We start from the raw sequence: 27,713 nt of genomic DNA, 5'->3' as shown, positions 1-27,713 counted from the left end.
TAATGTGACTTCCGTCCAAAACTGTTATTAGACATTGGTCATGTGCCTTGCACATTTGTTATATCTATGGTCAATTTAGTCCATTCACAAATCTGGATTGATAAAAATGCCTTTGATTTTGATGCAATTTATTAGTATTATTTGACAGAAATCGCATTATATATCAAATTGACACAAAAAGAATTAGTTTGGGTATGAAAGTAAGACAAATGATAGTTTATGTACCAAATTGGGACACCGGCTAAAGTTTAAATATCAAAATTGAATTACTTTATTTTACAACCCTTAATGGTAAACAAATCCACCTAAAATGTTGCAATGATAAATACTCACTTTTTACAAATAAAACACACGTTATAACACTTGTGTGTTTTTTGCGCCAAGCGCTCAATGAGGTTTTTTTTTTTTTTTTTTTTTTTTTTTTTTTAAACTAGGCAAATTGCCACGGTCTGATAGTGACAATTACGAATAATAGCAATTAGTAACAGTTATTTTTATGTAATTGACATTGAAAATTTTAATGGTTTTAGGCATGACTGAGAGCATAATTAATGTGTAGATGAATGGGTAAACTGCAGGAGATGAGGTTGTGGCAGAATACACAGGTCATGCTTGCGGGAGGCTTTGGCAGATGCCAAACTGCGTGGAAGAAAAATGCAACGACTTTTGTTTGGAAAAATATGCCAAGGCTTCTGGAGCTGATGCTCGTGGCTATTGCAATGGGGCAAATATGTATCTGCTGGTGATCATCGAGTTATAGCTCATTGCAGTTCTGATTACAAAACCACATGAGCTGGGTTTTTTTCTTTTTCTTGAAACTGTACAACTTTAATAATGAAATAATACATAGAGGCTATAGAGCGTACAACTATACATGAACCATGGATAAGCTTTTCTATTATATTCCTTTTGTGACAAATCTTGAAGGACTACATTATTTAATCACGATATGTGACAAATAATATTTCTGTTGAAATAATTATTACGTCTAGTTTTTAATAAGCACTTCAACTGCTACGTCATATGATGAGCAAATCAATGTGCAAACAAATGGGTAATTTTTCTTTCCAGAATGAAACGGAACCACACATATAGTCAAGAGTCAACTTAATTAATAGTCGAGATTGACATTTTAGTAATATAAGAGTGTTTCGTTGTCAGATTATTTGAAAAGAGAACATCTCCGTATATAAATACACTTGTACAACAATGTGATTGCACTTCTCTACCTAATTTCTTGTAGAATGGCATGCACCGGTCCTAGACAGGATCCTGGCTGCAAGACCCTCCCAGACCCAAAGAAAGCATGCGCGCTGGTGAGAGTAGTGCCATCATTGAGTATAACTTTTCAACCCATAGTTTCGTAACATGTTACATTTCATCAAAGTGAATTATGTACAACATGCTGTTTCTAATACTTACACAGGCTTGAAAGATGGATCTGAACTTTTTGAAAAACAAGAGAGATGCTTGTACTTCCCGGTTACGATTTGATGAGTTCTGTCAAACTATTTTAATTAAATGTCCGTTCAGATGATAAAGATCTCATGAGTTCGCTGCAAAATGATTGAATATGGTCTCCAGAGTGGACTGGCTAATACTGTATTCTGCAATGCCAAGTTGTTTTCTAGAAAGAAAGAGAATATAAACACTGGTCAGGTTTAGCAACATGGATTATAAATGAATAAAAATGGTATGACGAATTCACCTGTTCCGTTCAAGGTGTCCAAAGACATCTGCAAGCGAGAGGCCCTGTCCAAATGGCAACTGCAATATAATTTGAGATAAGTTACTAAATTTTCTGTGTGCCAATACAAGCATGGAAGTCAAAAGCTTAAGTTGTTAGGATGTGGACCAAACTATTTTCTTATATTCTAAAACTCGGCATTTGGAAAAGTTAATATAAAAAGATTCAAAGAAATCAAATGCTTAGATTGAAGGCTTTGGCTTGCATCCTCCAATATTCATGCCTGCCATTATGCAAACTGGCATCATAGCCTTAACAGGCACCTGCTCTGATAACTAAAATGTTGAAAGAAGTGTGAGCATTTAGACTGATGATTATATCACATAACAACGCTTGCTAACTTCGCAATGAAGAACCATATTGTTGTTGATGAAAGGCCTAACACTTACATTGGGCTTCTTATTTTAAAATGCCTCTTCTACATGACACGCCATTCTATATTCTGAAAGTATTACTGAGAAATTGGGCCCAAAAAAAAAAAAGAACCTAATAATTGTAAGTGAAATATGAGAGTTAGCAAGATTCCAAGTATTCTCTAATGTTTTCTACATCTAATGCTACATGGATATTGACTAGCAGAAAAACCTAGATCAAGATCTTTTTTTCTTTTAAAAAAAATCCATAATAAACACAGGTGAAGTCAGTCAGAATTACTATATGCAACTTTAATTCATGATAAATTTTACCTGATATTTAGCACTCAAGCCATTGAACCCCTGGAACATCGCACCAGGAAATGATGAGAGGACAAATGAATCAATTGCTGAAAACTTTTCATTGGACAACCACCACTCAGAAAACAGTGGCAACGGTATTCCACCTGCACAAACTCCAACAGTAAGTCACAAAGGTAAAGAAGAAATAAAAATAAGCAGGGCCGGTTGAAAGGTGACTAAAACACTAGAAACAGGGACTACCCCAGCTAATGATAGATCATAGACGCAAGAACACTACACAATTATACATATATGTATAAATGTAGTCCATCAACTAAGGCTCTACATTTATGATACACATCTCAAACGTTAGAAAAAATATGGACGACTGAGATACACTCACTGGGAGAGAGATTTCAATGCATATCAACTGTCAATATCCGATCTAATGGTTGAAATGTATGTCCTTAACTCGGGTCCTTATTAGATTAGATATGACAATATTTCTCTTCATAAATGTATTTGGGACTTTTGAATTTGGTCATCCAAATCTTCCAACCCAAAAAGAAGAGCCCAAAAGAAATTCAAAGTAAAATGGATGTATATTAATCAATGCATGGATCCACCTACCATCTCGAACCAACTGCTCAAATAACTGTTCACCAAGAACCCCATCAGAAAGGGGTATTGGAGATATAAGTGTCTTTATTCTTTCTTCATTGCCAAGCCACCGTCCAATCATAATTATCATTTCTGGTGACAAACTAATTTCTGCCACTGATGCATTTTCTGCCACAATGGAGTCAATGCCCCCAATGCAAACCTCAAGGCCATCAAGTAAGCTCCTAGGATGAGAAGGAACATATGAAAGCCTTTCTTGAATAATTCGGCAAAGATTTTCCAAGTCCACAGAGCTGACTTCAAAAGGTTTAACCTAAGGACAGGTAACAGAGTTTAAAATATTTAAATAAATAACATGTCAAGATATCATTCTACCTTATACAAGTACCACCCCAACTCCTTAACCAAGGGACAAGTAAAAAAAGAAAAAAGATAAATACCTCTAGTTCAAGATGGTTTCCAAATCGTGTTTTCAAATGCTGGGGACTTCCAATGCATCTTAACCGGCCTCCAACCTTAAAACAAAACATCAAAGAGGTGATACAGTGGTCTTGACAGTGGCACTAGCTAGAGCTTAAAGTAGACTGGTGAGCAAGGGAAATTTGTACCATGATTCCAATACGGGTGCACAGAGCTTGAGCTTCATTCATGCTATGGGTAGTAAGTATTACTGCTGTCTTTCCTTGTCTGGTTGATAGACGAGATATCACTTCCCACATGAATCTTTTGGCAACTGGATCCATACCTAATATAATAAATAGTTAGCAAGAATTTTGACTCAATTGAGCTCCTGTAAAAAAATAAAAGAAGGAATACGCCTTTATATGGTGCACAAGAAATTTTTCGTAAAAACAAAATAGGGAGGAGTCTCGTAATCTTGAGTGCATAATAAATTTTTGAGGTTGCAAACAATGCCTTGACTGCAACATCACTTGTAGATCAAGTATCAAAATCCCTTGCAGCTGAAAGTCATTCTTGATGTCAAAACATATATATCAAAAAAAGATTTCTGGCCAACTTATAGACATGATTTAATGTGCACAATTGTCAGGTCAGAACCTTACTTAGGTAAGCACAACAGCATTTATAGCATTAAATAAAAGGAAGAACTATGTTATTGTTCCTAGAGTCTGAGACAGAACCAAAAGAAACTAAATAACGATGGCAGGAAAAAAGAAACGAAAGGCTCTCATTCGTTGGATACATTCAACAGTGAAGGACTGAAATAGAGATTTGCTCTTGGGAGGAATTCTTGCAGTCTTGCTTTCCAAATCAGACCATAAGGGGAAAACAGAGACCCCACAGAGGTATCACTTAAAAAACAGCAATAAGACTTGCTGGAAATGCTCCCTGAAGACTCTAAGCACCATCTACTTGAATCCACCTTAGAGACTAAATGTGAACATTTTCTAACAACAACACCAGTGCAGACAGTTTGTCCTCTTCGACCTCCCTCAAATTCCTTCTAAACACATAGTTCTTCCCACAATTTTATGGTATCCTGATTTCCAACCATCTGTCCCATCCATTTTTATTAAGATCACATATTAACCTCATGAAGGATTTAGCTCGTCACTTATATTCAGTAATTTCAAAGAATCTTATGCCACAAATTCAAAGGCAGCTTCACTATACAAAAAGAAAAAAAAAATAGTTTGAAGATATTGACTACAAAATATTAAGATAGAAAATTGTTTAAGAACCTAGCTAACAAGATATAAGAAGAATAGGAAGAGACACAACAAAAAACCAGCACGTATACCTGTTGATGGTTCATCAAGAATGACTATAGGAGGATCTCCAATCATCGCAATTGCGACAGATAATTTGCGCTTGTTTCCCCCACTGAGAGAAAATGAAGGTTTGTTGGCATGCTTTAACAAGTCAAACTCCATTAACTTTTCCATCACAACCTGTCCAAATAGTTTCAGACATTGAGGGTCCACCATTTGATTGATTATCAAAATATATTAGAGGTAGAACGACAAAGTTATTGCAGGTATTTAAACATGCAAAAAGTTTGATACAGAATTTGTCATGATATCGACTTAGGCAAGTATTCATGCAACTTTAAACCACAGCATCCACTTTTCCTTTATATACTTTCAAGGCTAAGCATAGAGAACCAAACCAGATCGTTATACTATTACATTCAACTCCAAACTGTAGAAAAGGTATCGGGAAAGAAGAACCAACACTCATGATAAGGACCAATTTAAGTCATTATGTTTACACAAATGGACAGAAATTCTGACTTAAATCACAATGCTAGAAAGACATTTAAGTGCTAAGAGTTTGAAGTGATATACATACATCATCTATCCGGTAATCTGGTACTCCTTTTATTGTGGCATAAAGCTCAAGATGCTCTTGAACAGTCAAAAATTCTAATAAAGCATCGAACTGTGGGCAAAACCCAATCTGAAATTGAATGATAAAACAAGAAAGTTAGCTAGGTTCCATCATTACCTGATGGAGAATCAGCATTCCACAAAGGAAGAAAGAAAAAAAAATGTATGTATGTTCTATATATGTTATATAAAGGGAGCTTCTAAAGAAGGATCACTCTTTTTTTTTTTTTTTAAAAAGGGATTACATGTAGCCCCATATATATAGTAATGCAGATGCCTGAGACTGCTCTTGATCATTTTGACTCCATTGTACACTTAACGTGATTAATGGCCGGAGTGACCCAAAACATCTGCCGACCTCCAGAAATTGGAAACCCACACGTGTATACACATATATACTCACACATAGGTGGAAAAAAATCAAGACATACATGTCGACGAACAGCCTTGGAATTAGAGCATATATCCTGGCCAAATATACAAGCGGTCCCATCAGTTGGAGATCCCTCTCCTGCACAGGAATTATTTGATTTAAAAGAAGGAAGTGAAATAATATTTCAATATTGGGAATATGCTGATTAACAACAATGCAAAAGCACACAAAGCCATAAATTTCAAATCTAAACAATGGGAAAATCAGAAACGTTTATAGTAGTATTTGTTTGATATCCACAACATCGTCAAGTCCTCATGAAGATCATCATGTCGGATATAACACAAAAAAAAACTTAGTTTCATCCTTAAATGTGGTGGAAAACCAAGAAAGAGAGAACTCAATGTAAGAATTAAGATGACGTATTCAAATATCATAAAAAGCAATTGGTTTTTAAGAGTTTTAAGAGGTGGTTACTTCCAATTTAGTTTAGAACTAAACCCTAATTATGGCAGACAAGGCTATGATTTTTTATTTATTTTTTAAATAGTAGGCTGGATTTAACATTTAAAATGTTTCAAAAGTACAGAACTATATGATATTCCGGTGTTCAACTGTTACATACCAGTCAGCATTGAGAGAGTTGTGGTCTTCCCAGCTCCATTTGTTCCTAAAAAACCAAAACATTCTCCTCCTTGAACTGAGAAAGTCAATGAATGTACCGCGATTTTTGTACCGTGACGCTTTCCTCCAGTATACACCTGAAAGTTGACATATATATACAATAACCGGTCGTAAAGTATCACTTTATTTTAAACTAAAAAAAGCACAAATATCATTTGAACCATATATAGACATACCTTCCGAAGATTACGCAAGTAGATGATGGCATTGTCAATGAAACCTGAAAGTACCCTAGTTCTTTCCGTCTTCACATCTATGTCTTCATCAAGGTCATCAGTGACAACTTCTGAGGAAGATTTCAGAAGGGGTTCTTGATAACTTGAAGTGCCATGGCGGCTACTTCTAATACTCTTCCACCAGTTCTTGAGTGTGTCTAGCGTCAATTTGTTAGAAGGCAAGTATTCAAGCCCGAGTGTCAAAAGGAAGTAACAAATGCTCTGTCGCAGATGAATTTGAATCAGATCAGAGTAACCTTAGTTTCCACATGAATTACAGTTTCGATTCAATCTTAATTTTAAGCATGTAAACAGTAACATCAAAGAAACAAGATGCCACACCTATTTTTAAAATTTTCCATTGGCATAATGTAGCACATGTTAAAGGTACAGGCCAACCCCACAAGCATTAAAAGGAACTTTCTTTAAAAATAATAATAAATAAAAAACCAAAATTCAATTTTATCTTTTTATCACTGTATTTTTATCACTACCAGCAAAACTTCATAAGCTATGAGGAATTTAAAATTTTTTGGAAATGACTTGGGATTTGGGACCATTTTAATTTGAACCACATTTCTGTCGTGATGTCCATATTTCGCTCAACAAGTGGGAAAGGGTTCACTTTTGGAAGGAGAGGAATAGAACAAATTTTGAGAATGTGGGGAAGGAGCTGGATGTGGAAAAGGGTTTGCTTTTGGGCATCATTATGGGCTTCAGTTTCGACAAAATTTAGGATAGTCCTTTTTTCTGCAAGATTCGGATTGGAATGCGGCCGTGTTTTAGTTTTATTGTACTATGGAACTGCTGTATCTGATTTTGTATCCGATGCTGTACCTGGTTTAGGTAATGAGATAAGCAGGATTCTAGTAATTTAAGCACAGTGGATATCTTGCCCACTGCATTGTGCAGTTTGTACCTTTCTTTTCTTTTAATGAAATTTTGTTTCCTATCCAAATAAAAGACAGAATGAAAGAGACAAGCAACTGTGCAAAGGTTTGATTGTAGGGTTTCACCTTGCTGACATGTAAATAATAAGGAAAAGGTTCAATATAGAAGAGCACTTAAGCAAGCAAACACTCTCAGAAGAAGGGGATTATTGCTCATTAGCATCACATATATTCATTGAAAATTCCACTTCTCAAGAAATAAATTTAACTATTTAAGCAGACAGTTGCAGAAGAGTTTCCTGCAAAGGCCTGAGGTGAGATACGAACCTCAACAGCAAGATAGCAAATTGAGCCACCAGTAACATTCCAATCAAAGGCCTTATTGCTAGATTTATCTTTCATATCTTGCCGTAGAAGAGCCAGTGAAGCGAGTCCATCAGCAAAGCAAAACCCTGGAGATAATCTGAAAAAGTTCTGGAAGAATAAATCCAAATGTTAAGAGAAGATATGATTGCTACCATCAGCACACAGTGTTCCATATTGAGCCACATCAATCAGTAAGAGGAAAGCTATAACTTTTAGAGTCTATCAATTGATACAATTTTAGATTCATTGTTCTCAGCATTGTTTGATACAATTCCTTCCCAACAAAGTAAGACAGCATCTAGCTATTAATTACAATTTCCAATTAAAGGTACGTCTCCCCTCAACTAAACAAATAGAAAAATAAAAAGAAAAAATCTATTTATTAACAAATTCTTTCCTGTTATCATTGTAGAACAGAATTTTCAGTGCAAACATATACATAAACACGCACACACACACACACACATATTTATATTTGATAGTAAGAACAAGCACAAGAATACAATTAGATATAAGGCATATGTAGGAATTCAACCTTAAGAAAAGAATTTGCACTTGCTGTCGTCTTTATAAGCCCCATAATGAATGAGATAACCATAAGAATGAGTCCCGTGAAAAAGTGGATCAGGAGAACCACATTCTGGGTATAAATAAGTACAATGTTAATAAACAAGAGTGCAACATTAATAAACATGGACGTGTAAGCTTAATGCCCTGGACATAGGAATAAGAGAATAAAAATTAAAAGTACCATCACCTGAGCCATAGTGTGGTCAGAAAAGAAAAATGTAAGGCAATATGTTGTTGATGCAATAGCTAATCCGTACGCAAAAAACATGACGACTGTTGCCAATACACATCCCCTTCCAATAAATTGTTCCAGACCTACATACATTTTTTCCCCTTTGATGAGTACAGACATGATTATGGAACATAAAAAAAAAAAATAGAAAAGCATTAACCATGACGAAAGTGTGGGGTGAAGCAATGATTCAGGGTTAAAGTTTCTTTTTAAAATAAAAATAAAAAATAAAAAATAAACAGATTTGTTTCTTTCACCTCCTCTCCATCCTCCATTTGAAAAGAGTTAGTTAACCACCATGACATTCAATATCTTAGATCTATTTCTAACGAATGGAGCCCGAAAGAAAGTTAAATTTCACATCTTGCGTGCCTATTATAATTTTTATATAGTAATTTTTGTCAAAATACACATTAAAACATCAAAACACATACTAAATATTTAGTTACTGAAAACTATCTGCAAAGCCAGAATTTCGGGAGTGTCAGGGTGTGCGACAAGCGTGCACACACACACACAAAGAACTCCTAAAATTATAGTAAAAATAATTTACAAAAGCACTGCACAGGTATTTTACTCAGCTACACATATGCTAAAGAAACCATGTACAGTATCTTATATTAACATCCAGCACTATAGTCTATAGTATCCTTCAATCACATATTGCCCTATGTCACCAGACACAGCAAAAGAACTGAAATGATATAACGCTGTTCTGCTTTGTCACCAACAAAATTACATCTGTTATCTAACAACAGATATAGCAAGCATTTTTTCTTATAACAATTTTTTTTTTTTGTGAGAAAGGGGGCAAACACTGTAACATGCCCTTCCAAATATTCCAATACGCACAAGAAAACAGTGTATCCCAAATAGTCTGTACTCTGTAGATATTTACAGAAAGTTATGTTCATAGCTTAAATGAGCAAAAGATTGTAAAAATATCTTGACATGATGATACCGACGTCTGATACTTTAAACATGGCTTAAAACATGACACCCCCACATCACTTCAGTTATTAAAATCTAAATAACATTTAGAATACTACTATGATGCTGATTTGACACACCAAAAAAAAAATTGATGACATTCCAATCAATTAATCAACAAAAAGAATTCAACCTTGAATTGAAGTTGAAATCTCAAATCCCTTTGAGAAAAATATGTAAGGAATACAAGTTTAAAGACATACCAAAGATGTAAAAAAGAATTATTGCAAAAGATGAAGGAAATAGGAAGCTGATGAAGTCCCATATGTAAGTAGAAACCCAATATGAAAGTATAGACACCTGAGGAAGGATATATTACAATGCAGTTAATCTTATGCGTATCAGTCATAAAAATCCAAGAGGATGTGTATAGTACAAAACATACCCCACTAATCAGCTGTTGGTGTTTAGCTTTTACTTCGCGTTCCTGCACCATTCAAAACTACAAAAATTATTTTTCCGGGATAGAGAAGATACTTAGAGAATCATAGATCATACAAAATACATAAAATATTCTCTAGTTATGTATTTCGACTGATCCAGAGATTAAATAGCACTATAATGAAAGGTTATGCATCCTGTGATCAAACAAGCCAATGATGGTGATTGAGACTAGTTGCATTTACAACGGTAAACTGGGAAGTCAGACCCCAACCTGTAAATCAGTTATCAGCTAAAAAGGAAACAGACACATTCTACATACTTAATTAAGGACTGGTAGGGCAGTGAAAAAGAGATAGGAAGAAACAGACAAAGAATGAAGTTATTGCAGCAAAAGAAAGGTCAAGATAAGTGAGGCTATTATTAGAAGAATGTATAAAAGGAACAAAACAAGAAAAGTGAGGCCAAGATATGTCATTTTCTAAAGCAACAGGGACTGGCCAAAATAAGCAAGACAACTGGCTAGAGGGAGGGATTACGCATTGGATCTTGAGGTCTGTTCTGCAAGTACAAGACTATGATAAAATCATATTTTTTGATATAAACACTATGCATCTTATTTTTATTTCACTGAAATAAGATGCCGTGCAGCCCAATTCCATCTTTTCCTAAGCAACATCAATCTAATATTTTCCTTTTTGTTTATTTGGCATAAACTCAACTCTAGCCAACTTAAACAAAACTAAATGCCAAATAAGTTGGGTCAGCTACATTACATGGATACTTTTTTGAAGCTCATTCATTCTAATGGACCCTAAATAGCACTATCTCTATCAGATATTAATTTACCATCTTTCCTTGCAACTTCCATCCATGTTATTTTCAGCCTGGCTTCAAACCTTTCCATTCCTTTGATTTCAAAAAAATTATTACAAGATGGTGCAAAATGGGACTTCATAGCAAAAGATCAAACCAAATCAAACCCCATTATTTATGAGCAGAATGCCAATTTTTGTAATGGACCAATTCACAGTGACCTTACATAAAATGCTGGAGATAATTCATTGGGAAGAATAGTACAGTAAATTATAAAGCAAAAACACTCAGTGAGCAGTTGAACTTGTGTTTGGCAAAGTACCTTCACAATAGGAACAGCAAATGAAGCAGGAATGAAGGAGAAGGCAATACTAACAATAACTGCAGCAGAGAATGCATCCAAATCCTACAAAATTAGTAAGATAACTCAATATGAAATTTCACCAACCCTGTCATTTGTAATTGAATCATATCAACAGAATCAGAGAGGTTAAACAGCACAACTATGCCACGATGTTAAGATATTTATGATACTTACCATTGGTAAAGCCAATCAGCTTCACAAAATTCCAACTAGAAAATTATAACGTTAAATTGATACAAAACCACTTCTAATTTAGCCAGCTTCTTGATGCAGGCACAGTAACAATTAAGCAAATCAAACACTTTCGAGACAGCTCAAGGCATACAATTTATGTGGAACACAGAGGAATTTATCAAAAGGTCATTTATTGCTATGAATTTTTTTATAAGAACGTAATTTTATTCATAAATACAGAAGGAACAAGATAGTGGATAAGATATCCGGTAACTCAAAAGCTAATAACTTACAATAAAGAACAAAGAAACAGACCATATATACTATAAATAGAAAATAGAAAAAAGAAGAAAGTAAAAAAAAAGTTGTAGCTGCAAGAACTATAAAGCCTATTCATATTCTATGACATGAGGTACATCATTCACAATGTATTTTACTTTCCAATGCTCTCTTTAGCCTTTAGAGAGATTTCTTCCCGGCCATTTGGTTGGTCCTAGAGATAAACTCCAAAACACTTCTATTCATGTAAAAAGGGCAATCCCTAAGATTTTGTCCCAGTTCAGCTCATCAACATGCATGAAAATAGGAACCATTATAGACAACAGAACTGATTTTGGATTCAACATAAGATTCTAAAGGATCCTTAATGAATTAACACACAAAAAATCCTGCAAATTCAATCTGACAAAAGACTGGAAAAATGCTTCAAGACTTTTCATTTTTCATGCAAAGATAAGCTGCATCTTATTCAGAATGTTATACATGATAGGCATAGATATTTTCAGATTTTTAAGTAGAACAAATTATTATTAAATGGAAATTAAATATGAGAATCCAACACAAGATATATAAATCTACTGTGAGACTGGTTTTCATTATGCTTAAAGGGTGACTTGAAAATAAAATCTTCATTCTTCAATAAAAAAAGGGAGGGGGTAACATACATGACGTTGCAGGTGTTGGCTTTTTGTCATTGGCAGAGGGTGATTACGTGTTTGGATTGTCATATTCTTATTACGAGCAGCAAGCCTAAGAATTGCAGCATTCATTAAATTGATAAAGGTTGGAGCAGCATGCTGACAGGAACCGTTATGTAGCACAGTGTACCCTAAACTTCCATCGTCATTCTGATCATCCATCACAATTGCCCCATACCTGCATCAATCATGAATGACAATGTAACAAAGAACGCTAAAGAAAAATTTACATGCTCATATCTACTAAAATTTCAACTCCTGATTTTGTTTCAAGAAATCACTCAGTCAACATTATGCGCTCCACGCGTCCCATTGACAGTTGACCAAGTTTTTCAGTACAAATAATATAATTCTTACAGATCAAGTCCAAACTTTCTGTATAGATACTGTGCCTACTTTAACCATCTCATTTCAACCCAGAAGTTTGCAAACAAACCTCGCGTCAAATATGCATGTGTAAATTTGTAAAAAATTCAAAAGGAGCTCATATATAGAGGACAAGGTGTCCACAATGACAGAACCTCTTACACTAAGTAATGCCACCCCCTAAATCAGAACACTACAAACCTCTACACTAGCACATTAACATACAGCTGCTTTCTTTTCTTTTTTCTTTTTTTTTTTTTTTTTTTTTTTTTTGAGAAGTAACAGCAGTTTATTAACCTCAAAAGAATGTACAGAGTAGAGAAAGTGGACAAGAAATCCACAATCAGATTACACTAAATGAACTCTTTCAAATTCAAAACAAATCACCGAAGACAAGACCAAATAGTAAAAACCCATAGACAAATTTACAAACTTCACAACACCACAGCTAGCCAATACCGCATGATACTTGGGATTTCCAAAGTTCCACTCTCATATGGAGCTCATATGGAAACCCCATTTCAAGAGTTAATGGGGGGAAATGCTATCATATCAAATTCTATGACTCTTTTCCATGAGACATCTTAAAACATCCCTATCAATGACAAAAATCGCAAAGAATGAAGAAACTTTAAAATTGCGTTCAACACACCTTGACTGGTAAGATTCATTAAAGCTAGACATTAAAAATTCGCTCATGGAAAGTAAAACAGGTCCCAGGGTTGGCCCTGCTGCCTCAACTGCATCATCTAATGCCTTTTCTGAATTAGGGAATTTATATGCACTAGGTTTGAAGCTTTGTATCCAACCCCCTTCAATGTACTGTGCAACCTGCAGCACAAGTAGCTTTTAAGAGAAAGATACCATTGATTTGACAAGCCACCAGAATTAAATTTCACAGCCAGGGGATACCCCACAAATCTAAAGGCTACAAAATGACCATACATATCAAACAGGAAGAAAAAAACATGGAAATAAAAAGATCAAAGCAAATCAAAGTGATTAACAAACCTCCTTTGCAATAGGCCATGATTGATCAAAAGGAATTGGACCACCCCCCCCACCACCACGTAATAGTGGATTAAAATGTGAAGTTGTAAAGGTAACAGACTGTTGATCAGGATGTGGCTTGAGCTTGAGAAATAGAAGACCAAAAAATAAGAAAACTGCAGGAATTACAAGTTGGAAAACAATTGTTTTCTGGTCTCTGCGAGCAGATATCGCCCTCTTTATGAATAATGCTTTAGAATGTCGCCAAAATGTTGATCTTGAAATGAAACAGCAGCTACAGCATTGCACACCTAAGAGGTTTAAGAAACTTAAAACTGTAGCAAAAATCAAACCACAAGCTCTTCCCACTATTGTAAATAAGACCCCAAGAATCTCTTTATAATATCCAAAAGATCTTTTCGAGTGAAAGTTCTTTTTCGGAGCAGGATCATGAGAAGTGTGAGAAGGCAAAGAATCAGGAAACTGTAGACCATTTTTCTCATCAAAACAAGCAGCTTCATCATAGTCACATCCCGCAACCTTCAGGAATACCTCCTCCAAAGTTGTGACAGATATACCATAACTTTCAATGCCAAAATAGTCCTCCTCACCATAACTTGTTTCTGAGTTTGACATGGATCTTGTCATGCAACTCTCAATTTCCCTAAACATACTTTCAAAGGAAGATGAGGATGCCAAAGGAAGCTTAAAGGAAATCTCAGTTCCAACCTGGACAGCCATATAAAACACAATCTTTAATATATAAAATATAATTATCAATAGCAATGTTAGCTATCTGTAATAATTTGTTAGCTATTGGACTATTGTGAAGTAAGCAAATATATTCATTGCCCTCTCTCAAAATTCACAACCAAGGACAGGGGAACAATTATACCATACTACATGGAATATGGAAGAATCAATATTTTTTTTCCAAAAAATAAAAGCAGTAAAATAAATTGTCAAACTACAGTTAAAAAATAAATAGTAAGACTACGCAAACATATATTATTGTAAATAAATCACTGATTTAATATGATCCCAAAATATACTTTAAAAGAAAGGAATTTGTTGAATTAGCAGGAACGGCTATTTTCAAAAAAATAAATAAATAAATAAACAAGAATGCTTGCATTAAATGTGATGGATACCTCAGTCACACATGTTGCTGATGGGATATGCCGGTATACAATATCAGCAGCTACAGAGGCAGTGGGTGCAGACTACCATGAAAAAAATAGAAAGACATAGCATCTTAGTTTTGCGTAATGATTAGAGATGCTATTCGATAGAATGCAGCAAAAGATGAACAGAAATAGGGTCAATACCTTCACTAAAGTTAGAGTATAACCAACCCCATACTGATGCTTCAAGAAAAGAGAACTGTTGAAAAATGAGAATCAATGTGAGAAAATATAACATGTTGATACCATTATGCAATAACTTTTTGGCACATGTTTGAAGTAAAGGTTTTACATTCTAAAAATAGGGAGTTCTATTTCAAGTGCAAACATCGCATATAGAGTATAATTATAAGTATATATATACAGAATACATATGGGAATATCCCATACATGAAAAACATTACAGAATAGTTTTAACCCACATTCTGGTAAAAGAATTGACAGTTATTCCACACTTATTAATTCAATGAGAATATATGATATTCCGGATTACAATGCAATTGGGGTGGATGAACTGTGGGATGGAGTCAGATTCTGGTCACCCTTTTGGGCTTCGGCCACTGTGGATTTTAGAGAGATTTTGTTTTCAACTATTATGCCAGATTGGCTGGCTGTGGTGCAGTAATGTTTATTGCTATGCTCTCTGTAAATCTGGTTGTTTTGGTGCAGTAATGTTTGTTGCTATATTTTCTGTGAATCTGGTTGTTTTGGTGTCTTGTTGTATCTGTAATAGACTAGAGTGTTATGCTGTTTACTGATTTTTTGTAATTAGGCAGACGATTCCTTATCCACGTGTTTGTGCATATCTTATGAGTTAATAAATATATGTTACTTTTCAAAAAAAAAAACATCAATGAGAACATATAACTGATGAGTACATGAAATCACATATGAACTAAATTAAAATATAACACTCAAACATAAAGGAAGAATAAAGAACACTGTAGTTGTATTAGAATAGGTGAAACCTTCCGCAGCATTTTAAAGAACCATTAGCCATGATGGCTATACGATCTCCAAGTACTTCGGCTTCATCCATTGAATGTGTTGTCAGTAATACTATCCTGCCCTTTCTGATCTTTTTTATTAATTGCCATGTCAAACGCATAGAGTATGGATCCATTCCACTAGTAGGTTCATCCAAAATTATAACCTGTAAAAGGAAACAATAAAAAGTTTCCAGTACATTCTAACATGGGAAAGTAACAAGAACATGCACTTGAAATTTAGCACAACCTTACTATTTCCTATCAGTGCAATTCCAAGAGACAATTTCCTCTTCATGCCTCCAGAAAGAGCCCTCACAGCAGTGTTGATTTTATCAGCCAAACCTACCTGATCAGAATGACAGAAGAGAAAACAAACCTCCTGATGTGAACATGAACCAAAGAGTAAACAAACAACAGGTGAAAGATAATGACCCAGGCCTGATATTCTACAGTAATCAACTAAGGAAGCACAATAATGGAATGAATAAAATAGCATATTTTGAAAATCAGGGAACCATAACAAAAAGTTCCGTCAGAGATTAGACATGTAACCTGAAATAGTAAGATGTTTGTATTGCATATGCAAATATAAAATGGGAAGAATCATGAAGATCCATGAATGCTCATATTCTTTTTCAATGATTTGGCACCATGTACATTTTATAACAAGATATAATCCATCAAAGATAAATAAAAAGAAACAAAAGAACTTGCCAAAGCATCATTAGAATTAGCAAATTGCAAACATTTTTATAGCCATGGATTGATGCTTAAAATTGTAGCACAAGTCTCTATAAACACATCCATGGAAAAAATAGCAGATCATAATAATGTATTTACCTTAAGTGGTAAGCAACTAGCAAACAAAAGCATGCAAGAAACCAGTTATGTGAAAAGGACTCACTTGATCAACCATATCAATAACAGCACTGTTCAGAAAATCTTCCTGCACACCTTTCAATATAGCAAATATTTCCAAATGCTCCCTCACCTGGATAATGCATCGAATCGCATCAAAATGAGAAATTACTGCAGTACCAGTGTTCAGCCATGTGCGTGTATGTATGTGGATGTATCAACAAAGTATCAATATTAATAAAATTCATCCAATGAAAGAAATATGACGTGGAAAAACAATAAGGAAGTCATTCTGTTAGCATCCAGAAAGCCATTGTTTGCAAGAAAATCAACCATAGAAAAATATTGTACGAGAGATTTTGGATTCAATATACTCCATCCATATTATAGATTTAAGATCGAGTACCCTAGGTCGAGCCAGTGGATAAATTTCATCCGTTAACTTTCCAACTAATATAAATTTTAGACACTTTCTAAAGAAATCTCACAACGTAACAAAACAAAAATGAAATGAACCTGCTCCAGTAAAGAAATTGAGTATTTGATCATTCATCAGTCGTAAACAAATTCCAATATTTTAAGCTTCCAATTAAGAAAATGGTAATATAAGAGCAAGGAGCCTCCATAAAAGAATGGGATACTTAAAAAAATATATCCCATCTATGCTTCATCCCGGAATCAAAACAAAGGGTGCCAAAAATTGGCCACGCAGGGTCCAGAGGAGAAAAGGAAGAAATATGAGAGAGATAGACCCTTTCAGCACTTAGGCAAAGTGCCCCCGGATCAACCCAACTAACCCCAATCAAGGATGTATTGGACAAACAAATGTGGTTGCTAGGGTTTTGGTTAGCATATTTCATGAATTGTACATTGACTTACGCATCACAAGGGCATCTTCATGTGAGTTTCTTGAGGATGAATAAAGGGTGAGTTGAGAGACATTCAGATATCCCCTGGCTAAACCAGACTTCTTGATTTAGTGTCCTAGCTTAAAGTTAGGAGCCGTCTGATACTACGTTTACAAAGTTGAACTTAGGGGAGGTTAGAGTCCTTCCATTGAGACCTTTGGCTTCTTAGGAGAACTTAGACTGTCTAGGGTCTAATGATTATACCAAAATAGCCTTCAGGTGGTGAAATTACTGAAATACCCATATGGAGCCTCCTCACTTGAAAGTACAGTAGACTACACAGACCAACACTCAACTTCAAACCTGGGCCTAGAAATGTATTTTCTGTTCATCTCATAAAATCATTGCCATTATTTGTATAGACGCACCTTTGGCACACAGCACTCCAACCCACTTAGCTTAGCATAGGTTTGAGTTTGGCTATATGAAAACAATGAATCTCAAGTCCCTTGAGGATTGATTAGATATATGTACGAGTGCGGTTTGGGTTTGGGTTGGTGGTGATCCCTTGAAAAAAGCTGGTCATACGATTGGGATAGATAAAACTCATTTTGTGATTTTTAGAGGAGTAATTTTAATCTTGAAATGGGTTGCCAGCCTGCGCGCAGACATGTTATCAAACCACGTTAAAATTTGTCTTGGAGTGATTATGGCAATGATTTTATAAAGCAATATAAGTTCAAATTTGTCTTGGAACCTTGTTTTCGTTAGAAATCAAAATCATAATACTTTGGGAATGGAGTCAGAGGCAGAGTTCCTTGAGCATATCAGCTCCACCTAATTCATATATGATACATTAAAGTACCAAGAAATATCTTACATTTAACTTTTGTTAGCATTTAAAAGACGTACCAATAATCTTGGTAGTAGCTTCAGAGAAATTAGTAGATTCAAAATGGAAAATGAACCATGCTTGTCACTTACCGTCAGTTCTGGAAAAAGGATATCATTTTGAGGACATACACCTAATTCCTTCCGTATCTCCTCCTATAGATTCAATTAATCAGAAAATATCAAACAATTGAACTATACCCAAACAAATATTTAAAAAATGTAAGCAGTTAGTAATTTAATGCGATAGATTTAAGAGATTGCCCGGTATACGATTGAGATCATTAAATTTGCCATATTTTATTATTATTTAATGCTTGAATGTTATGGTTCAAAGAAGAAGATCGAATATCTATCTCTCACCCTATTGATAAAATGCTCCCACATTGTCCAACAATACTAAGTTTGTGGTTGAAGTTGTTTAGGGAGTTTAAAGTGAGTTGGGTTATGCCGGTGGTTGTTATTCATTGTTGTGAGAGAAGCATAAGATGTTAGGTGGTGGTAACAAGGCTAAAGCTTTATGGGGCTGTTTGGTGTTTGCAGTATTCTGGGTTATTGGATGAAAAGAAACAAGAGGATCTTCGAAGATTAAAGGGGTGGGTGTGGAAGAATTATGGGAGGAGTTAAATTTTGGTCATCTCTTTGGACATCGGTTACTGCATAGTTCAAGGATTCATCATTTTCTTATATTCTATTAGATTGAAAGGGGTTGTTGTGAACCACTTTTTTTTTTTTTTTCCTGGATTCATTTGTACAATGAAAGTAGTCTGATATTGTTTTTTTTTTCTTGCTGTACCGTTGAGGTGGACTCCTTGTCCACAGTTTGTACTGTTTCTTTGACTGATCAATAAAATTTTGTTTCTTTTCAAAAAAAATAATAATAATGCTTGAGTGATGCATGTAAAAGACAATTTACCATGTCTGTTAAAATATTCTTCCCAAACACCAAAGCATCCCCTGAAGTAGGATGAAGAAGGCCAACAAGCATTGATATCGTTGTGCTTTTGCCAGCTCCATTGTGTCCTTTAAATTACACAATTTGAACTCAGTACAAAGCAAAAAAATGATACATCAAGGACAATAAAAAGTGTTTTTACTAAACTCAACCATATAGGATACACCTGACGGAAATAAGGATCAAGCTCATAAATTACACACATATTTCAGCATTTTGGATCATAATAATCAAGCTAAAGACAAAGAAAAGAAAAAACCACCACATAATTAAAATAAATAAGGGTGAGTAGTATATTGAACAAACTCACCTAGAAGAGCAAGAATCTGATTTTCATACATGGTGAGCTGTAATGAATTAACAGCACAACATTTCCCCTTTTTACTGGCATAAACCTTATGCAGATTTCTTATTTGGATGCATCTACAAGTCAACTAAAATTGTTAAGGAAAGAATAAATTAATTTGTACAAATACATAAGCATTCAAGTTTTAGTACACATACCTATGGTCAAGCTCTTGTTGTTTCATGTCAAAGGTTATCGCTTCCACAGCCGATTTAACATTATCTTTCCCAGAAAAACTTGCCTTCTTGGAAACCTTGTCACGGATATTAACTTCTAGACTGGAAGTATGATGTTTGTTAATACTTGGATTTTTCCAAAAGCACTTCAGGAAAATGAAGTTCCATGGATATCTAATTCCATTCTCCCTGGGAAGGACCTGATCACATAAGCAAATTTTAAATCAAAAGTAAGATTTAAAAATAAATTCAGTCTTTACCATTTAACAAAACAACTCTGCAGTCTGCACCACAGTGGCTGCTGGAGTTATTTGTTTTTTAATTATTTTTTACTTTTCATGTTGCTAAACATTTTTTTTCACACTTAAAAGGTATTCTCATCTTTTGATTCAATTCTGATAAGTCTGCTAGTTGACTGTTAGTCAAAGGGGTGTATGAGTAATTTTCAAAAGTTTAGGGTTTAAGTCAAAACATGCAAAACCTCCAGGAGTGTTTGTGTAGTTTACTCCTTTGTTTAATAGTTAAAGGACTTCCAAACAGTTAGCTAAGGCTTGGCCCTTTTACAGGTCGAAGACACCAGATGTAATGCCAATAGTGATCATGATGAAGATAGCGGTGTACGGTCTGCTCAGAGTGGTGGCAGGTCCAGAATGATACAAGTAGATACCATGTACACACAGGCAGATTGTACATGGTATCTACTTAATAAATACCATGTATAATCTGGTTGGTGATGCACAGCCGCACAGGTCATTTGCGAATTTTCTGCCTTTCCATCACTATGGAAGATAGTTGAAAAGGTAGATGACACATTAATGACTCATTATCTTAAAAGGTCATGAGTGTCCATTTCTGAAATCGTTTTAACATGTCAGCAATGGTATTTTGATCATTTAATTAAAAGCCATTTTAGCACCTCTTCTCATGTGAAGATGATACATCAGCCATCATATGACTTTCGCTATTGTCTTCTTTGATTGATCTTAGCTTCTTCCACTTCTATTTTTCTCGATGATGATTAAGGGAGGTATTGAAATTTATTAATAAACTATTAACTTTTTTCATTTTCTATAAGTTTGTGTACAACCAGTAGCTAACTTTAATTTTACATAATTATATTGTTTTAGGTGAAGAATTTCACTAAGGGACAAAGGAATAGAGTTTAAAGCTTGATGTATTCTTCTCTCAGAGGAGGAAATATATAAGCTACAGCTAATTACCTAAAAGAAAAGTAATTAAGCTAAAGAAGTCAACTCCTAATTCTAATCCTATAATTTGGCTAATTACAATCAATCAACTATACAAACAAATAATTGCACATGTAAACATTAGGCATGCATAAGGGTATCGTGGTGAAAGCCAAACCCTATGGGAAGATGTTTTTTCTTTTTTGGAAAATCCTCTAGGCCCTGTTTTATTTAGTTTGGAAGTATTGTTTCTTTGTAACATGTTTTGGATATGTGTTGTGCAATGTGTTGTCACATGTTTTATAGTGTTGTAAGATATTTTTGTTTTGTTTAGTATAATTTTGTTGCTTTCGATATTTTGTTATTTGGTTGAGGAAAAAAATAGAAAGAGAAAAACGAAAAAAACACAATATGTTACACTAGCGAATGGGTTTTGGTTTGTATATTTGAACACAATATTAACAGTCATGGTTATGTTTAGGATAATTTTACACAATATGAGCGCGGCACGAAAGGAGCACGCCCCTAAACATGACAAGTAGTCAAGTCTCTCTGTTGGCATAATTTTGGAAACTCTAATAAAAAGGATAGGATTCTGAACGATATACCTTGTCCAGATAAAGACCAATTAAACAGTACAGCAACGCATCAAGCAACATCATCAGGAGACAGATCAAAAAATTCACTCCAGATGATGCCTACAAAGATAATGATACCCAAAATTAAAACACATCGATACAGGTCAAAATAGTTTTGGCAGGAAAAACCCAATACAGAACATACCCGCCATATGTTGCTCCAACGAAGGCCAACATGAGCACGCTCATAATCAGCAAAGTTAATTGAGCCTAGAGCAAAGGCCGTAGGTGAAAGCAGAGAAGCAACGACCTTTAATATCCTGAAAGAGAAAACATAAATGAACCCATCTGCACTACAGAATTTGCAAACTTGCACCCGGAAAGAAGGGGAGAGAGAGAAAGATCCACCATAGATATGTACAGAGCTCAGTACTTACATAGGGACAACCTCGTCATTGACAGAGTAGTAAGGAAAAAAAGCACCCAGAAAAGAAAGGGTCCCGACCGCAACAGCCGTTTTTGCCCGTGAGAAGAATGTAGAGATTAAAAATGACAGCGTAATTGCACTTAGTCCGAAAAAGAAGAAGTAAATGAACACCACTGACTTATCACTATACTTGAAAAGGTTATCCATTGTGCAAACTGTAATTATCACCGAAGAAATTGCGAACTGCAAAAGAAATCAAACTATCAGAGGAATAGGAACCCCACAACACATTCAGGGATGCGAAGACATTGAAAAAGTCTAAGGTTATATATATTCTAGTACTCTTTTGGAAATGGAACTTGAACTAGATCAGCATTTTACCATCAAGGCACCAATATAACTTATCAAGGGACCATCTTATACAGTTTCATGCTCCTTTAAAAAAACTGGACTCAAATTTGAGATAAATAAATAAATCAAAATTTCTCCATCAGATGATTACTGTTACGGTAGGAAAAATTGTCATATAGAGACAGAACAAGGCCCATTCATGCCATTCTTCTTGTCTAGTGTACCTAATTATATTCATGATCTAACCCAACCCACTATACCTATGGTATATTAACACTACGTGCTTAATCAATCACAAGATTGCAAGCTGATCATTTCTGAGAGCAAATCATTGGGCAACTGTGCATGTACTAGAATTCATGCAAACAATAGTTAGATTTCCATCATAAAAAGCCAAAGGACTGGAAGTTTGAAATTAGATCTATAATTTAAAACACTTCAACAAGTGTAAAGAAGAGCATGCATTAATGGCAATTCAATCAAAAGAAAACAGAACAGAGAACCAACCTGCAAAGCATATGTAATAAACCACGAGAGATGGAATATCCCATCTTTCAGTCCCATCATATAAAGACCTTCCTTTATCTTCTGTTCCTGAAATGTTATGAATATAAAAAAGTAAAAAAGCATGTTGCAGTCAGGCATGTAAAGGATGACAAATAAATTACTTCAGTTCAAGACAGTTAACCAAGACTAAAAAAAGTAAAAAAAATAAAAACATAAACAGAAACAATGAGGTGACTAGGGTAAATCATCAGCTTTATTCTATTAAAATTATCATGACAATTACCAAACCTTCTCGAAAACAGAATAGCTGATCAAACGAGAAATTGGGAAGAGAAATCCCAAAAGATACCTGCTCATCCAAAGTTCCAGATCAACCAAATAGCTTGTCAGAATGTCAAAGCTAATAAATCTTATAATATGAACAATACAAAAAAAAATTCGAAGAAAAAGACAGAAATAACAAATTCAAGAGATACGTACAATACACCCATTACACTCTTTATGATGGACTGGAACTCATCATCTGTATATTCACGAGTTGGAAATGGGACTATTCGAATGTCTGATGGACCATATTGCATCCATGGAACTTTGAGAGAGGAAGATTTTCCAGAGGACAGCGATGAAGGAAGTTCTATATTTCCGGTGTCAGATTGCTGGGCCGCAAAAATTATAAAAGAATCCAGAACTTGCTGGAGCTGCAATTGTATTAAGGCATAAGAAAAATGGACACATTTTCACAACTATGGAACACAAATATAGTCCATGCAGTTCCACTCACAATTTGATAGATATAAGGTTCTATTAAGGCAGAATAAGAAAACAATTTGTGGAATAGAAAAGTGACAATACATTGTGAGTCCATGCAAATCTTTTTTTTAAGGAGTTAAGTGATTATACATCTGTTCCCGTGTTCCAGCCTGCTTTAATGTTTTGGAAAGCTGAGGTACCTCCCAGAGTAAATGTTCTAGCATGGATAATTGCCCATGGGAGGTTAATACTTGCAATTTGGTACAAACAAAAGACATGATGCATGCCTTTTGCTTCAATGGCGTATCATGTGTAAGGAAGGGAGTGAATCTGCAGATCACATGTTTTTGCATTTCCCAGTAGCTTTGAACTTGTGGTGGAGACTTTTTGGGTGGTTTAAGCTGGGTTGTTCCATATTCTTGTAAAATTACTGATTATGTGTTACCAAAGACATTATTTCTATTAAAAATCAATTTTTTGTAAGGGATCAACAGAGTAAAATTTTTTGCCACATTATCACTTTCATCTTCTTTTTAAGCTTTACCAACAAGGAATTCAGAAAGAAGCCAGGAAAACAAAAAAAAAAATGTGCATGTGTGTGTGTGTGTGTGTGTTATACCTCTAACCAGTTTGATTTCATCTTAACATTCAGAAAATCATCACCAACAATCTATGTAAGTGAAGAATCTCAAGTGAATGATTCATAACTAGACCCTGAATTGCATAAAAAGAACTATAATACCAACCCACAATAGACTTTTTTTTCGAAGAGTATATATCTTCCTTCAGTGTTCTGTGGCATCAAAGCTATGGTCCAACTTGTTCAAGGAAGCAGGGTTCTGGTGGGTAATGCCAGAGGGGTGCTGTTCTTTGCTAAGTGAACGGATGAGGGGTTTTGGTGGGGGAAAGAGGGCCAAAGTGCTTTGGAGTTGCAGACCATTTTTTTGGGTCATTTGGATGGAGAGAAATAAAAGAATTTTTGAAGATTATAAAGGGATAGATGTGGAAGAATTGTAGGATTTAGTTTTTTGGGCCTCTGTCTCTAGTGCTTTTAGGGGAGTGTCCTTGTCTGCCATTCTACTAGATTGGAAGGCAGCAATTAGTTAGTTTTGGGTTTGTTCTGTTTAGTCAAGGGTGTGGTGTGAGAGCTGTTTTTCTGATTTTGTTTTGTACCTTAGTTGATGGACTCCTTGTCCATTGTTTTTACAGTTTTGTGCTCTGTTTAATAAAGCTTCTTTCTTCTCAAAAAAAAAAAAAATAGACAAATTTTGGGAATACAACTGGAGACCCAAAAAATTCTATAACAAAGTAATGATACAAATATATAGTTATGATATAAAGAAGCTCCGATGACCAACTACAGGAACAAATGAAAGTAAAATAATAAAAATCAATAAGTGGAGAAAGAATGAAGCAACCATACAGTTAAAAATCCACTGAAGCTGTATTGCATTGTCGGTACAGTATTTACGCCCAGTTCCAAGTCATTAAGGTAAGGTCCATTTGTGTCCATGATGGATTTAACATCAGGAAATCCCGAGAAAGCCCATGTATGATTAAGACGTATACTATAATCAAATAAGTGAGGGCCTTGATCATGAAATATTACTGCTCCTTTGATGTTTGGATTCGTGCAATTCCTAAACAAAGAATTGAGTTTATTCAGTGACACAGCTAAATTCAAAATGTGAGTTCTCATAGAATTCAACAGACTGACATCAGACAATTGGTCATCACATAAGAAATACAGTACAGTAATGAATTCCAAAAATGTGTACTGTCAGATGACTACTCAAAAAAAAAAAAAAAAAAAAAAAGAGAATAAAAAATGGATTGTAATGTGTAAGACAATTACAGTATGCAGATCAGAGAACATATCAGTACCACTGTAATGTCTCCAGAATAGTCATCCACAGAATGATAAACATTTAGTTCAGGTATGATATATAACTCTTTTTAAATTTAAAAAAAAAAAAAATTCATGCACGTATGAGAGACCTCACATCCAATGCGTGCAAATATGTGCATCATACTCATAATTTCAGAAAACCAAAGACACATTTAAAAAAAATAAGAACTATAATGCATTGAATCGGGTGACATCTGCAGAAGTAAAGCTTATTCGCATGTTTTCATAAAATGCAAGATATTAGGACAGAAACATTTGACCAGCAATAGAAAACCATAAAAATAAATAATTTTGGTATTTGCATTTATTCAGTCTTTCATAGTTCTTCAGTCACAATCATAATAGAACTTCTTTTTCTTTTTGGCCTGCAATTATAATTCAGGTTAAGAAAATTTCTCTCATATCCAAACTGTGATACAATAAGTATGACTTACATGATTTGATTGCAGGTACCATAGAGATCCGAGCGAACATAGGTTTCCAGCTCCTGTTCATCTTTGTAAACTCTAGAAACACGCTGTAAGTATGTAATGTACTTTATTTAGCTCGAGTGTTGAAAACCCTTGTCAAGGAAACGAAAGGACACAATGCCAAACCTATAATTTCATTTTCTATTTGATACAAGAAAATTCCCAACTATACAACGTCTCACATAAATGTGATTAACAAAAACCATATGGCAACAAAATTCACAATTTTCTTAAAAAAAGGTACAGTGAAAAGCAAGGTGCAGAAATACAAATTTTCTAATACTGTGAAATAGAGAAGAGGTGTCAAAGCCTAGATGGGCTAAAGAAAACGCATGTGCCCAACATAGCCATGAAAGCAGAAAATATGCAATTATATATTAACATTAGACATATATAGGACTAACATGGAAAAAAACGTTAATACATAACAATGGCTACCTTCAAGAGGGGAAATTTAATCGACATTATGTTAATCATTGACCTCGTCTCTTCTGTATCTGGTGCAAAAGCCAGAAACTCTCCCTTTTTCAATAGTAATTCCAAAACTTGTTCAAAATTAGGGGACATTCCTTTGCCCACTTCCACTAGCATCCCTTTCCGGATATACCTGGTCCAGTCCCAAAAAAATTAGCACCAATACTTCTCAAAAAAATAAGAAATTCCTTAACAGAAAATGAAAGCCATGTAAGTTTTCAATTTAATTTTTTTTTCCCTTATTTACTTCAATTGTATTTAATATTGACAGAATACTGTACAAAGTAAGAACATCCCCAAAAGAATGTCTATTACCAAATCAAACACTACAATCCAATTAGATAGCAAGCACAGACCCACATGCACACTCTATTACAAACACAGATGCAAAACAAGAATTAGCCAGAGTTTTTCAATACTTACGGCTGCGATCGGTGAATCTGAGTATCAACACGCGTCCTTACTGCTATTAACAACAGCATTACTACTGTAGGAAGTAATATCTGCCAGAAAATCATAAGAAATTCTCAGAATGGCTTCATCAACCTTTATATGCAAAATATTCACTTTCACCGCCTCCCTAATCTTCATACAGGTACATTCCATATATTAAATTTACATATATATATATATAAGAGCAATTGAAATCGAAATGTCGCACAGAAATAGTCTCAGCAATATGATGATGATCCTCAAGTCAATTCAGAAGTCCCTCAACAACGAAAAATCTAAAATTGCTGATGATCAAGTAAAGAAAAAGATGAAACAAAAACTAGAAGAAAATAAAGGAGAAACAGAAACCTCAGCGCAGGTGACGAAAGGGTGACGTTTCTTGAGAAGCCAATTCTTCCGAAGCATAGCCTTCAACTGTCGCCGTGCGGTCGTCATCTCCGCTCTGCTAAACCCTAGCTAGCTTACCAGAGAGAGAGAGAGAGAGAGTGAGTGGGACGGTGCTGACTTTGAGGGAGGAGAGGAGAGGTGGCAACAGGGAAGTTGCTTTTGTTAGATTTTAGTAAGACATGTGGTTGGGAGGTTGAGGAAGAGGAGGTG

At 34.9% G+C, this 27,713-nt stretch overlaps 1 protein-coding gene across 3 annotated transcripts; it reads right to left on the bottom strand.

The window, feature by feature from the left end:
• Positions 1-597: 597 nt before the first annotated feature.
• ABCA1 (ATP-binding cassette A1) lies at positions 598-27,713 on the bottom strand. 3 transcript variants are annotated; one of them, XM_086246190.1, is made up of 40 exons: positions 27,465-27,713; positions 27,087-27,166; positions 26,628-26,796; positions 26,154-26,236; positions 25,234-25,450; positions 23,541-23,758; positions 23,349-23,409; positions 23,061-23,147; positions 22,213-22,445; positions 21,981-22,095; positions 21,806-21,895; positions 19,993-20,210; positions 19,799-19,911; positions 19,450-19,556; positions 18,627-18,689; positions 16,841-16,927; positions 16,184-16,282; positions 15,916-16,100; positions 15,092-15,146; positions 14,915-14,986; positions 13,785-14,492; positions 13,426-13,604; positions 12,375-12,585; positions 11,215-11,298; positions 10,081-10,122; positions 9,899-9,995; positions 8,661-8,788; positions 8,439-8,543; positions 7,865-8,011; positions 6,609-6,869; positions 6,374-6,509; positions 5,807-5,886; positions 5,338-5,445; positions 4,787-4,937; positions 3,633-3,769; positions 3,465-3,539; positions 3,034-3,337; positions 2,434-2,567; positions 1,709-1,767; positions 600-1,627 (listed from the first exon to the last, which is right to left on the bottom strand). In XM_086246190.1, exons 1-40 carry the CDS (start codon positions 27,549-27,551, stop codon positions 1,546-1,548), a joined length of 5,667 nt encoding a protein of 1,888 aa, XP_086102316.1. In that variant the 5' UTR covers positions 27,552-27,713; the 3' UTR covers positions 600-1,545. The 3 variants fall into 3 exon arrangements, with proteins under 3 accessions (XP_086102317.1, XP_086102316.1, XP_086102318.1); XM_086246191.1 differs by lacking the exon at positions 8,439-8,543 and having other exon boundaries at positions 598-1,627; XM_086246192.1 differs by lacking the exons at positions 23,541-23,758; positions 25,234-25,450; positions 26,154-26,236; ... (1 more) ...; positions 27,087-27,166; positions 27,465-27,713 and having other exon boundaries at positions 853-1,627; positions 23,344-23,387.

This window comes from Dryas octopetala, chromosome 6 (genome assembly GCF_963921425.1).
Source record: "Dryas octopetala chromosome 6, drDryOcto1.1, whole genome shotgun sequence".
Taxonomy (NCBI): Eukaryota; Viridiplantae; Streptophyta; class Magnoliopsida; order Rosales; family Rosaceae; genus Dryas; species Dryas octopetala.
Note: the sequence above shows the minus strand (reverse complement) of the source record. Positions and strands in the feature narration are given on the sequence as shown.